Here is a 14,499-nt window from a genome sequence, read left to right on the forward strand (position 1 = left end):
TGGCAGAAAGGCTAGCTTAGCTGATGCTTTCCACATTTGTTTTGTAGATGTTGCATCTCAAAGTGTTGCATTTCAAAAGACTGAAAGAGTGCTCCCTCTGAGGTGGTAGAGTTTTAAAATACTATACCAGTTTTTTAAAAGTGTATGTGGATATGCATCTGGCACTTGAAATATCTTTGGGAAGAAGATGGAATGGGTGGGAGGATCCATATTTTCCATGTGATTACATATCGTGGTTTCACTGCTGGGAGAGCACACTTTCCTGATTACAAGCACGTTAAGAGAACTGGAGCAATTTCCCCTCATTCCTGTCCTCTTTGGATGGGAAGCTTTTTGGGATATATGTTCTGATAAGCCTGTTACATTCTGAGATTTTATTTTTCAATCTAGAGAAGATGCTTGCTCTAACTTAATTAGAAATAGATTAATTGTAATCTTAGTTAATGCTCATATCATTAAAGTCAATATTACAGAGCAGCCAGAAACCAATGATGACCTGGGTCCAAATTAAGTAGACCTGGTTTTGGGAAGCATATAGAATAACAAGCCTTGCTGAAGCAGAACCAGCATGGCTTCTGCAAGGGAAAGTCCTGATTTGCTAACCTATTAGAATTCTTTGATAATGTCAACAAACATATAGATAGAGGTGATCCAGTGGACATAGTGTACTTAGACTTTTAAAAAGCTACGGTACCTCACCAAAGACTCCTGAGCAAGCTTAGCAGTCATAGAATAAGAGGAGAGGTCCTTTTGTGGATCAGGAACTGGCTAGGAAACAGAAAGCAGAGAGAAGGAAAAAAATGGACAGTTCTTCCAATAGAGAGCTGCAGAAAGTGGAATCCCCCAAGGACTGATATTGGAACCTGTGCTTTTCAGCTTGTTCAAAAATTATCTAGAGTTAGGGCAAGTTGTGAAGTGGCCAAGTTTACTGTTGATACTAAATTGTTCAGGGTGGTTAAAACAAAAAAGGGATTGCAAAGAGCTCCAAAACTGAGTGAATAGGCAGTAAAATAGCAAATGCAATTCAATGTAAACAAGTGTAAAGTTATGCTTATTGGAGCAAAAAACGTTAATTTCACATATACACTCGTGTGGTCTGAACTGGCGGTGACTGACCAGGAAGAGACTTGGGGGTCAAAGTGGATAGCATAGAGCAGACATGATTTGAAACAGACAAGTGGTTGCTAGGAGGGAAGTGCTATACTTTAGCCCTTCCATTGCCTGCTTTTTTTCCCTTGAGAGACACACAAACACACACATGTGATGCAGCAAAAGCATATCTAGAACCCCAGTTGAGAGAAGGGAGTTACAGGAGGAAAGTATCAGGCAGAGGAAGGGGTTAAACGTTGTGCCTTCCCCAGCCATTTTGCAGCTCTTTGGTGATCTGGATCTGGTGCCTGATGTCTAGTTTGACTCTCAAATGTACTGTATCTTATTGATAAGTGAAGTTGAACAATTGCTACAGTGGGTGTATTAATTTCAGGGGATTAGATATGAATCAGTGAAGTGAAAGTAATTGTGGTTTTATTTTTTGCTATTAATAACGATAGGATTGATTTTTTTATGTGTTAAAGTGATCATACATTTCTCAAGTGATGTTGGAGAAAGGTATTGAAATAACTCTTGCTTTTTCAATCTGTCTGCCTAAAACAGGTGGATTTAAATGAAGAAGAAACTATTCTAATTATCCGTCGTTTGCACAAAGTGTTGCGCCCCTTCCTGCTAAGAAGGTTAAAGAAGGAGGTAGAAGCACAGCTGCCTGAAAAGGTAATACTTACAAGGCAGACAATATTCCAGCTTGTAGTAGACTTTTGTGCCAGTGAAAAACATCTTGTCTATAGGTGATCCCTTCAGAATGTGATCATTCCCAGTTCACTTGTTTTGAAGAGGCTACTAGAGATTCTGTTTATCAAAGAAAGTGTGTAGAGAGGCTCAGGGCATGGGAACAGTGATGGTTCAGTAGCAGAGTATGAGCTTTGCATACAGGAAGCCCCAAGTTCAGTATCTGATGTCTCCAAACTAAAACAATTCTCAGGTAGATAAGATGGGAAATACTTAGAAATGGAAACTTGGGGCAGCGTTCAGCTCCCGTGTCCCATCAGTGCAAGCATTTCTGCTTGCACAAAAGGGTTTCCCCTCCTACCCTCCCCACCTTCCCCACATCTGCTCTGGAATGTTGACCCTCTAGAACAGATTTAGGGGTCACATAGGGGGGAGAATGTTCCATTGCGCCAGGAGAAATCCGTGCGCTGACAGAACGAGAGACATTGAAATTCATCCTTGGAAAGCCAATGACTGTCAGAATGTACAGTGCTCAGCTGGACAGACTAATGGCTTGTCCAAATATAAAACTTGTTATGTAACTATGGGAATGCTGCAATATTACTGCACTAGCCTTTCGTGTCATTTCTCAGGCTGAGATACTACCACTAAAGGCTTCTTTTGTTACTTCAGATGTCCACTGCTCCTTTGTGTACTTTTGACTTCCTATTTATGGCTTTTCTGCTGACTACTCTTTGTGTCGAACTTAGGCTTGTGACACCCCATCCCCCACATAAAGTCTGGAATCTGTTATAAAATGTAAAATAAAATTATGGGAATATTTCTGTCTTGTGTCTTAATAAAAAAAAAGTTGTTCCTAGGTCTTGGGTTGCAGAGAGAAATCTGAACATAGACAGTCTGTAGGGCTTGGACAAGAACAAATGACATAAAATTCATTGAAAAGAAAGATGACAAAGAAGTAGTGCGTAACAAACAGTCCTCCTAGTAGTATGTAGTCCTTCATTCTCAATATACAAGCAAGCACACATACAGACAGATGCTTTTCTAACCTGTAGAGAAATCTGAATATATGAGACTGTTTAGGAGAAATGGTAACCAGTACATTTCAAAAGTGGTGATACTCACACCTGCCCCAGCCCTATTTACTTGCCTGCTGTGCCCCAGGATTTACACAGCAATGCCCCTCCCCCACCAGCTCTTTTCTACAAAGGAGTACCCTAGAAATACATTAATATCTAAGATATATTTTTTCTTTTTTAATATATGCATGTGCAAATAGTTAACAAAGTTCCTTAAGAAAGCCGCATAATTATAACTGAGTAATTCCACAGCGGGGGGGGGGAATACCAGTTTCGAGAGTACTTGTAAAGCTCCAGTATGAGATGTTTTGATAGTTCTAGTTACTTATGTTGTAAACAGAAATCAAATCAAAAAGTAATGAGTTAGGAAGTGACATACACTAAGTCAGACCACTAGTCAATCTAGTTCAGTATTTTCTACATTGACTGGCAGAGGCTCTGCAGAGCTTCAGACAGGTAAACATTTCCTGGAGGTACTAGGGATTGAACTTGGGACCTTCTGTGCTCTACTACTGAGTTACAGCCCCTTCCCATATATATTTTTCTTTCTTTAAAGGTACTACCCTTAAGATTTCTACAAGTCTGAAGATTGTGAAAGCAAGGAAATCCCCCAAACTCAGAAAGTCCTGGTTTCATGTAGTTTTCATGAGTTAATGTCTCTTCTCCTTGCTTGCAACAGGTAGAATATGTGATTAAGTGTGACATGTCTGCGTTACAGAGGGTACTTTATAGACATATGCAAGCCAAGGGAGTGCTACTTACAGATGGATCAGAGAAGGACAAAAAGGTTTGGACTTCAGCCTTTTTCTCTAATGTACAATGAGGATGGGCATCTTATTGCTGGGTCGCTTCACTGACTGTTTTCATTGTTTTTATGCAAGGATTGTACATACTGTTTTTTGAAGGAGAAATCAGCCATTCAACTAAAGAATGACAGCTTTGTAGGAACCTCACTTACATGCACATGTGTCTTTGGAAGGGGAGATCTCATTCATGTTGGGCCTTTCCCATGGCCCTCCTCCCACCTGGTTCTCCACTGCAGGACAATCACATGGAGGCTCAACAGTGGAGCAATCGTTGCACAGTCCCATCCTTGGAAGGGATACCACATGAGGAGCAAGAACAGAGACATTCAACGTGGGGTGGGGTTCAGTATCTAATATGTGGGTGTCCGAAATATATTCAGAAAGGGATACGGTAGGGCCTCGCTTTTTTGGTGTTCCGCTAATACGGTGGCGCCAGCAGGGCAATCAGCTGTAGCATGGGGAGCTCCAGCTGCTGCGCTCCAGGTGACAGCGATCAGCTGGAGCGCGGCAGCTGGAATACAGTAGGGTCCCACTTTCCAATGGTTTTTGCTTTTTGGCAGGGGCTTGGAGCATAACCTGCCATATGAGTGGGGCCCTACTGTATAAGCAAACTGAGCCAGTTGGGGGTTTTGAGGACCTTCAGCTTTTTGAAGAAGATTCTTCAGCTGGCTTTATGCAAGCCATTGAATCATAATAGCCTCTGACCATAAAAGCATTTTAAAACATAATGTGTAAATTACTAATTTGCCCCCAATTGTAAAGTAATATTGGGGTGGGAAGCATTCCCACTGTGGTGCTCATTTTTTCAGATACTCCATGAATACCGTTTTGACATCATGTTGCTTTGTTGGTGCCACAATGCAACATAGTTGCACGGTTGCACACCTTCGCAAAATGGCCTAATGAGCTTATCTGGCTACACTTACTGCCCAAGCCACAAACAAAATTATAAGCCTCTGGGACATAAGGCTCAGGAAGTTGGATGTCACCATGGACTGTCTGGCTTCCTTTTCTAGTCGTGGTTCCTGTACCGTCCAACATTTCCTCTGTGGTTTGATCCCTAGACAAAAAATGATGGTTGTGTTAGGAAGCACCGAGATGTAATGTGCCATAAATACTTTGCACACACTGATATCGGTCATTGCTTAGGGAAAACTGTTCAAGTAGTGCTGTCTTATTTTTCCAGGGCAAAGGTGGTACAAAGACGCTTATGAACACAATTATGCAGCTGAGGAAGATTTGCAACCATCCCTACATGTTTCAGCACATAGAGGTAAAGAAGTGGAAGTGTTTGGTTAAGATATTTTCAACCTGCTCTATATAACTAGTCAGTAAGGGCAACTAGAAATGAAGGCGATGGGCCAAAGGTATCAATCCCTGGATTAATTGTTCAGCAAGGTTGAGGAAATGCAGCCCTCTAGATGATGTTGGATTAAAACTCACATCAGCCCCAGCCAGAATAGCCAATTGTCTGGGATGAAGGAAGTTGGAGTCCCAACAGCATCTAGAAGACCACACATTCCTCATCCCTGTTCAGCAAAGTAGTTTGGGCAATGTTAGGTTGACCCACCATTTTTTTCAGTTCTGCCCCCTCCCCAACTTACTCTGCCTTCTGGAACCCCCTCAGCACCAAGCATCTATTGTACAGCTATATGGAGATTTCTTACATGTAGCTGCAGTCATCTTGTTGCTGCTGCCCATGAGAGGGTGGTGGCTTGGGGTAAAAGAATATTAAAGATTTTTTTTTAGTAGAGTGTTACCCCTTCTCTGCTCTTACCTGGCGATTGAACTCTGAAAGGCCCAGCTCTTTCTCCCAAGCTGATGCCTCTAGTGTTCTGCTTGCAGGGAAGGGAAGGAATCCCCAGCTGCCCTCCTGTCATTTTTAGCAGCTAGTTATTGCCCAAGTCACTCCCCATGCAAGTGACTTTCCCTGATCCCACTCTAGGTTACCCCACAGTTTGAGAATCCAAAGATTAACTGTTTTGGTGTTTAATGTGGTGGTTGTACATTATGCAGTACTTAGGGCAAGGAATAAAGTACATCAGCCTTCACAAGCCTGGACTCGTAACTCCCATCAGCCTCAGCCCGCACAGCCATCAGAGTTGTAGTCCAAAACTTCTGGAGGGCACCCAATTGGCAAAGACTGGAGTAGATGACGATGGAATCTTGCAGTACTATATGGCATGAAATCCAATGACATTTGTCTCTCTTGTTCTTCTGTAAATATTGGTGCCTCATTGAAAAAGATTTTAAAACCCAAATGAAACATCTGTTTATTGTTGAGTGCTTTGATTGTAAAATGGTAAAAAAATGATTGTGATAGCCAATAAATTAATTCTGCATAGTGTTGTTCCTTCAGGGAGACAACGCCCAATATGTTGGCCATTATCTCTTAGGGGAAACCATCTCTGCAATATTGTTTGGCCTGCTGTCTTCATCCTTAGATTGGCTTTCTTATTTTGTTGTAGGAATCCTTTTCTGAGCACTTAGGCTTCACCGGAGGCATTGTGCAAGGGTAAGCTGACCACTCCAAATTTTTTTAGAAAGTGTGTGTTTTCTTAAGTGAGCGCTCAGTAGACTGAGCAGGCAGTGAACCAGACAAATTTTCTTGGGTAGTCTCTGAAAACCAAATGCTGAGGAGGAGAAGGCTTTCATGCCTTGCCTGTGAGCTTCTGCTTCCAGACACATTTGGTTGGCTGCCTTTGAGGACACAGTTATGAGATTGCTCACTGCTTTCTCTTCACTATAGGGATTTTGTTTAGCCTCAGACTGCCCTCAGAGCCTGCAAACCCTGAAGGGTTCTGGCGAGTCCTTTATTGCTTCGGGACAAAGTCCAAGACTCTTCTCATCATAGTGCACTCACACTTACCAAATATTGTGTTTATCTGCCCCTTTTTAATTACAGAAGCCCCTTCACAATTCTGTTCCTCTGTTCATGGAGTTAACATCACTCCTCTTATCAGTTAAGTCAATTTCCCACTTGCCTTTTAATCAGTTAAATCTGTTGTTGGTTTGTGAATTTGGTTTATTACAGTGTCCTATCTTTAACCTTCAAGGCCAGTTGCACATTGAGCCTCTATCTGCCTCCCCCAACTGCACTTTCCCCCTATATGCCGGCAAGGGAGGAGAGAACACGTGCACACCTCAGCCAGTTTCTTCTCAGAACAATGCTGGATCTTTGCTCTGCTCCAGTGGGCAGTTCCTACATCCTGGGACTGATTAGCTATATTGGAGCAGTGATTTTCAAAGGGTCTTCCGTGAGGCACTGGACTTCCTTAAGAGCTCATTAGGGATTCTTCAGCTAGAGGATTAGTAAAGATGGGTGTCTAAGCTGACAGACAGGTTGTACACCAATACCAGCCTTTTCCTGCAATGTGCAGCTTTAGGGAAGGGTTGCTTATGTTCTAGAGCCACACTGTCAGTTCACAAGGATAAAACGTAGATCCAGTAGGCCCAGCCCCCATGTGAATCTGCTGTGCTTTCTGAAGTATGCCCAGAATCCTCTGAACACATCAGCAGACACACAAGTTTTGCTTGGCAGGCAAATAGGTATGAAAATCAGTCCCTGAAAGCAGAATGTTAAAAACCTCTATTCTAGAAGAAAACATTTTCATCTGTTTGTCCTCCTCATGTTTCAAACCAGACTTGACCTGTACCGTGCTTCAGGGAAATTTGAGCTCTTAGATCGGATCCTTCCCAAATTACGAGCGACCAACCACAAGGTGCTGCTGTTCTGTCAAATGACCTCCCTCATGACCATAATGGAAGACTATTTTGCTTACCGTGGATTCAAATATCTCAGGCTAGATGGTGAGTTTTGCACTAGAACTTGTAACATTGTACTAAATCTGCTTTCAGAGGTACCTACAAAAGAACAGATTTGGTAGATGGTTAATCAGCTGTCTGCCTTAAAATAGTCTCTGTATATCTTTAGTCAGGCTGTATGTACTGAACCATGTAAGAAAGTGGAACATACAAAACATACAGTTTTGGGGTGTGATCCTGTGTGGCCCACATGTATGGCATTGCATTCAGAGGCACCACATGGGAACTGGAGCTCTCCCTTCCTCCAATGAGTCATCTCCATGCTAAGCATGCAGCATTCTAGCTGTCAAAGATTGCCCCCCAGGGATCCCTTGACCTCAGCACCCCAAGGGGGTTCTTTGCTTCTGAGAACAGCCCCAATTCCCTGGGGTCCCTGCTTCCCGGGCAAACTCATACCTTCCCAGGATTAGTTACGCCCAAATACCTAACCTGGAAGGGGTATGCTGCCACCACCCCATTATCAGCTTCCACTTTGAATAAGGGGAATTCAGAGCACTAACGGAGATCCTAGAGCAGACCTGTTGTTACACCCTCTGCTCTAGGGCATTAACCCACACTACTTGACGGTAGTCAGTAGTGACCAGTGATCAAGGACTGAATTTAGAGTCATAAGCCTCAAGCAATACACACCATTAATAAAAGGGTAGTTTGTTTAAAAGAAAAGAAAGGCACATACAAAAAGAGAGCAGCATCTGTTACGTTAATGTTTATTTATTTATGCCCCGCCTTTCGGCCGCAAGACCCTCGAGGCTGCTTACAGAAAAAGTAAACACAAATATACACAAATACATCAACAAGGCAATACATTAAAAAAGCAATACATCAATAAAGCAATATATCAATAAGCAATACATTGCACAAAAAATTAAATTAAATAGCAAATAACATTATATTAAGGGGAAAAAATATCCAGGAAAGGCATTCTGTCTCACCCGAACTTACAACTATTTCAAGGAGTGGTACACCAGTCCGAAACGGCGACGGCCTGCGGCTCAGGCCAAGAGTAGTACAGCTTAACACTGACGGTCACCATCTCCTTGCCCTGGCCCATGACGATGATGACAACGCCGCTAGTAGAGTGGAAGCAGGGCAGCGGCAACCGGCAGGCTGACTATTTAAACACAATATAACAATCCAAACAAATAATTCATTTTGATAACATAAATGTTATGACATTTAAAATACGCTATGAAATACACAGTCGGAACATATGAACCAGAGTCAGACATGAAAAACATTTCGTGTACAGTGAAATATCAACAAAAATATAAGCAGCAGCTTATGTGTGTGCAGAGGGAGGCACAAAAGGGGTTGCCTTGGAACGAATGACCTGGCTGCACCTCAGCAAGCTGGAAGTCGGGATGGGCTCTGCCAACTTTAGTTGGATGGGTCTGGTGCTGTTTACTGCATGCACACTGTCCAGAATACTCCATACACATGCTCTCCTGCCCTTAGTTTCACGTTAGTGACCAAGGTTTAGTAGTGCAGATTTTAGATAGTATTTAGTTGTTTCTAGATTTTATGGTTTTGCCCTTAGAAGACCTGTCAATAAAGGGCACAAGCAACTACAAAAAAGAAACTTCAACCTTCTGTTGTTGATGTAGAGATGCTGTCCGGGGCAGACGCGGTTCATTTTCTTCTCTGTACGTGGAGAAGGGGAGCTGGTATGAGCCACACGAGAGGGTAGTTTTTTTCAACTCGCCTACCTTAATCCCTGGGAAGTGGTCTAGAAGGCTTCTTCCATATTGGTAAAGCACTGGGAGGTGTTGCAGTGTTGGAACAAGGCCCCTTTGGACGTGGCTCGCATCCACATGATACATTTAAAACACTATTATACCACCTTAACAGTCATGGAGAATCCTGGGAGCTGTAGTTTGTTAAGGGTGCTGAGTTCACAGGGCTACAATTTCTAGCATCCTTAACAAACTACAACTTCCTGGATTCTCCATGACTGTTAAGGTGGTATAATAGTGCGGTAAATGTATCAACATGTAGATGTGACCATGATTGCATCCACTTGAGGGCATTCTGTAAACACTTCTCTGAATGAATGCATACATTGCCAGTGATAATTGTGGCATTACATTTGAAGCAAACATTGATGAAAAGCAACAGTAGCCTCTGGCAGCATGATAATTTCTCTTTCATATTTCAGAATGGTAACCAGACACTGTCAGCTAGGCTGTTTCTGTTACTTGGTTAACTTATAAATGATCTGTCGTGATTTTTCCTCCTCCAGCCTGCAAGTAGCAGAAGATCACTTTTTCCCAGTGACTCCTCTTGCAGGTGGCTCTGTTAAAATGATGGATCTTTTTGTGGTAGTGATCCTGATATACTGTTGATTTAACAGGTAGCCTGTTGTTTCAGATATTTTGGTAGATATGTGGCAAGATGATTTTAGCACTTTCCTTCTGTGGACCAGTGCTATGCTCATCCAGATTTCTGGAGTTCTTAAAGATGACAACTTTTCTGCTCAAATTATTTGTAACAGCAGGGGAAAAAACTCTCTTTTCTCTGTACTTTTAAAGGGACCACTAAAGCAGAAGATCGTGGCATGCTACTGAAAACTTTCAATGAGCCGGGCTCTGAATATTTCATTTTTCTGCTAAGTACCCGAGCAGGGGGTCTGGGGCTGAACCTACAGTCTGCTGATACTGTGATCATTTTTGACAGTGACTGGAATCCTCACCAGGTAATAAATGAATGCAGTCCTGGACTGCAGAAAGGAGGATTTTGAAACAGGACGTGGGGGTGAGGTGGGGGTAGGGTTGGCAGTGATAAAATTGTAGTGTGACTGTCATATCTGTTGAGTTAACACAAAAGAGAGAACTTTTTGTTTCTTACCTTAATTTGGTCAACAGTAAACACAGATCTGTTTGATTGTTGAAGTTCTGGATTTTCAACAGAATGTTGAATTTTAACATTTCTGTATAGCAAGAAACTGAGGCTTCCTTGAATCTTGAGATAGAAATCTTTCCCTCACCACCTAGAGCAACCTAGCCTGTACTGAGCACATTGTGCTGTGGATGGTTTTGGCAAGCACAATTTGTTAACAATATATTTGTATCCCAAAAGGGAGCCCAGGACACTAATATTTATTTATTACATTTATATGCCGCCCCATAGCCAAAGCTCTCTGGGCGGTTTAATATAAGGTAATACAAGCAATACAGTAAACCATGCAACATTTAAACCTCCCTACTGGGAGGAAGGGCGGAATATAAATCAAATAATACTAATATATATTAAAAGTTGTGTGTCAATGCAGATATCTCATATACAAAGCCTCAAATGCTGCAGCCTTTCCACATAGGGGAGTTGCTCCATCCCCTTGAGCAGATATCAGACATTGCATACTTATGCAGGCACAACTTATAATCCATTGAAGTATTGTGGGTTGAATCTTTTTGATGTGCTGTGTTTAAAAACAAAAGAAAGAGGCAGCTAAATTTTCCACAGGAGTCCTGCCATCAAGCGGGTATCGTAGCTCCACCTATCGTCCGAAGGCAAAAATGTTCTGAAGTCAAGACTAGGGGCATCAGGCCCCTCCCACTCTCCAGTTCATTCTTGCCTTCGTCCGTGCAAGTTGGAAAGTAGTCTATAGCGCTAGCTTCTAGATAAGTTTTGTGTGATATCTGTGTGACAGAGTGTGGAGATTTCTGTGTGTATTTCCTTGTCGTTTCCTTCCCTCTGTCTTTTGCTTTCAAGTGTGTGGTACTGATTGCTTTTCTCTGTATTCGTTTTTTATTTTGCTGGAGTTTTTTGGGGGGTTGGTCTTTGCCCTTGTTCCCCCTGCCCTAGCTGGACGGCGATTGCCGCTATCCCCCTTTTACTGGGAGACCGCGGCTGCGGTTCTCCCTCCTTCAGGTGGCGGACGTAGCTTGTAATTCAGGAGCTTGCGGCTGCAGCTTCCTGCTCTGCGCCACCGTTTCTCCCTGCATTTTAAAACCTTGCCGCCTGTTTTCGCGGCAGCTCCCTTAGTCTCTCACCAGGAGCCTGTGGCTGCGGCTCCTTTGGTTTCTCCGGCAGCCCTTATTTTAGTTGGGCTGCTCCGCCCTCCCCCTCTGGCTCGTTCCGTGGCGCTTTAAACTCAGCCGCGACTGCTTTCAGGAGCCTGCGGCTGCAGCTCCTTTTCTTTCACAGCGTTAATTTGTCGTTGGGCTGATCCGCCGCCCCCCCCCAGCTGCGACTGTGTCCCTGCGGCTGTAGGAATCACGCAGACCTTCCTGCCTCCTCGGCAGTGAGTTTTCTGGCTGGCCCTTAAATCTGCGATTGCGTTCCTCAGCCCTGCGGCTGTAGGGAGTATTTTGAGGCCACTCTGCTTTGGCAGCATTCCCGGTCGGCCCTGTTTGAGGTCACTGGGGTCCTTCAGTGACCGCCATTGCTTCTTCTTCGTTCAAACGCTTTTCTGATCGGCTAATTTTTCCTGCTCTTTTAGCGGGCGCCATTTTGTTCGTTCCCCGTTTTCCCACCCTTTCTGTTTAGCCCTTACAATAGCAAAGGATCCTGTTCAAGCCCTTTAATCAGTTACTGTGTGTGTGCTACATGGTAGAACAACCTTTAATCCTACACAGGTTCTTCAGCATTCTTGTTTCAACGTACACTCAAGCTGATTACTGAGGCTGGTGATTGAGGCTGTTTAGAACTGTATATTCTGCCCCATCCGTGGCCGTGTACCAAGACTGTTTGGAATTGTACATTCTGCCCCATCCGTGGCCGTGTACTAAGGCTGTTTTGAACAGTATATTCTACCCCATCCGTGGGCGTATACTGAAATCTTTGAGTCGGTGCATTCTGCCCCATCCGTGGCCGTGTACTGAACCCCCCTTGAAAATATATGATGGCGGAACAGCCAGTGATAGCTCAGGCAACCAAGCCTAAACAATCTAAGGCAGCCAAGCACAAGCATGCCAAAGCGGTTGCCAAAACTAAACATCTATCCAGCCACAGCACAACCAAGTGGGCACGCTACGTCTCTGTTCCGGTTTCCGAGGAGGTGGGCCAGGAACAATTAACGAATCTTTTTCATTCTCCAACCGCATCCTCCTAGGAGGACTTTGCAGGGTTTCCTGACCAGCCAGCAGCCAGCTACCCTCCTCCCATATTACCACCTAGGGCTCATTCATCTTCTCAGCCTGCTGAGCCGCCCATAACTTTGCCTCTGCAAGCGCAACCATCTCCCACACCGGGGCTGCAGCTGTCTCATGAGTTCATATCACAACTACAAGACATGCTATCATTCTTCTCTCAAACGCAGTCACAGGTCACTGCCATTCCTCAGCGGAGTGTTCACAGACAATCCAGTGCTATGGGCCAATATGTATGTAATGAGGCAGATCCATCATGCTCTCCAAACCCTTTTGACATTGCCAGGGGCAGGTTTGTCGATGACGTTCCTGGTGGGGAGCATCTACCATATGCTCTGCAAGCCGAACGTGACGAGTGGAGTGATCAGTCGGAACAAGAGGAGGATACATCTTATCGCCTGTTTGATGCAGCCGATTATCATCCCCTTGCTTGCAGAGTCTTGAACACCCTTGGTCTCCAATCTCCGCAACCTGCAGCTGCCACTCCCTCTATTAAGGGGGCCATGGTCCTGAAATCCCCCAATCCAGTGGAGCACTACCTCCCTGTGCCAGATCCTATTGCTAAACTGGCCAAGGACGAATGGTCTCACCCGTTACAAACATGCCGTTTTAACGCCCTTGCGGACAAGCTTTACGCTTTGGCTCCGGAATTTACAAATAGACTGGCCGTCCCTGGCATAGAGGAGCCAATTTCCAGTCTAGTCTCTAGATCCCTTCTGCCGAGGGAAGGAGACTCACATTTGAAGAATGCCACCGAACAGAGACTAGACTATGCCTTACGCAAAAACCACGAGGCTACTGCTTTTACCATGTGAGCTTCTGCATCAGCTTCCATCTTTTCCAGGGCAGCAATGATGTGGTTGGATGACCTCTTAGATGATCCTAATCCCGATCCTGTCTCTCTGAGGAGATCACTGGTGAAATTACGCAAGACAATGGCGTTTGTGGCTGATGCCACCTTGGATGCAACTCAGCTGGGAGCAAGAGCCATGGCAGCTCAGGTAGCCGCTCGGCGGACCCTCTGGCTCCGTCACTGGGAAGCGGACTCTACAGCCAGGGTTAACTTATCAAGGGCACCTTTTTCGGGCTCATTACTCTTCGGCAAGGAAGCCCTAAAGGCAGTACTAGTGGACCCCAAGGATGCTCGGAAGCCTGTCTTGGCCACTGTCAGGAACGTTGATCGCAGGCCTTTCAAACGTTTCACCCCATACTGCACGCCCCAGCCATTTCGAGGAGCGCGGCCCGGGCGACGAGGCCGCGATTTCTGTTACTCCAGGGGAGCCTGGAACAGACGTTTGATAGGGCAGAGGTCAGTACCAGGGACGCAGAGGTGCCTCAACATCCTCATATCATGGAGGGTCTCGCCAGTACTCAACAGTACTGACGCAATACCGGTCGGGGGCAGACTGCTTCTGTTTGGAGACCATTGGCTGCGTCTGACTCAGGTCGCCTGGATCAGAGATCTCTTTTGTTATGGCTATGCGCTAGAGTTTTGGGCAATCCCTCCAGACAGATTTCATCCCTCTCCTTGTCCCAAGGCGCCATCCAGGCACTGCATCATGCAGACAGCTATACATCACCTCTTGGACACAGCGGCAATAGAGCCAGTCCCTACAACAGAGAGGTCAGAAGGGGTGTACTCCCTCCTTTTTGCTGTGCCGAAATGAGATCTGTCATGGAGGGTGGTGTTGGACCTCAAGTTCATCAACCGTTTCGTAAAGTATCACAGATTCAAAATGGAATCCCTCCACTCCATTACAGAAAGCCTTCACGAAGGAGACTTCCTGGCTTCTATCGACCTAAAGGAAGCATATCTCCATGTGCCTATTTGCATAGCCCACAGAAAGTTCCTTCGGTTTGCCTTCGGCCCCCAGCATTTTCAATATCGAGTGATGCCGTTCAGTCTCTCGTCCTCCCCGA

General features: G+C 44.7%; 1 protein-coding gene across 14 annotated transcripts in view; it reads left to right on the forward strand.

The window, feature by feature from the left end:
• Window positions 1–14,499, forward strand: part of SMARCA4 (SWI/SNF related, matrix associated, actin dependent regulator of chromatin, subfamily a, member 4) — a 111,657-nt gene that overhangs the window by 64,092 nt on the left and 33,066 nt on the right. For all 14 annotated transcript variants that reach the window (XM_061639614.1, XM_061639594.1, XM_061639625.1 and 11 more), the window contains exons 21-26: window positions 1,654–1,767; window positions 3,541–3,648; window positions 4,854–4,940; window positions 6,136–6,182; window positions 7,311–7,477; window positions 10,021–10,184. In XM_061639614.1, coding sequence (XP_061495598.1) covers window positions 1,654–1,767; window positions 3,541–3,648; window positions 4,854–4,940; window positions 6,136–6,182; window positions 7,311–7,477; window positions 10,021–10,184 — 687 coding nt within the window. The remainder of the gene's footprint in view (window positions 1–1,653; window positions 1,768–3,540; window positions 3,649–4,853; window positions 4,941–6,135; window positions 6,183–7,310; window positions 7,478–10,020; window positions 10,185–14,499) is intronic.

This window comes from Rhineura floridana, chromosome 1 (genome assembly GCF_030035675.1).
Source record: "Rhineura floridana isolate rRhiFlo1 chromosome 1, rRhiFlo1.hap2, whole genome shotgun sequence".
Taxonomy (NCBI): domain Eukaryota; kingdom Metazoa; phylum Chordata; class Lepidosauria; order Squamata; family Rhineuridae; genus Rhineura; species Rhineura floridana.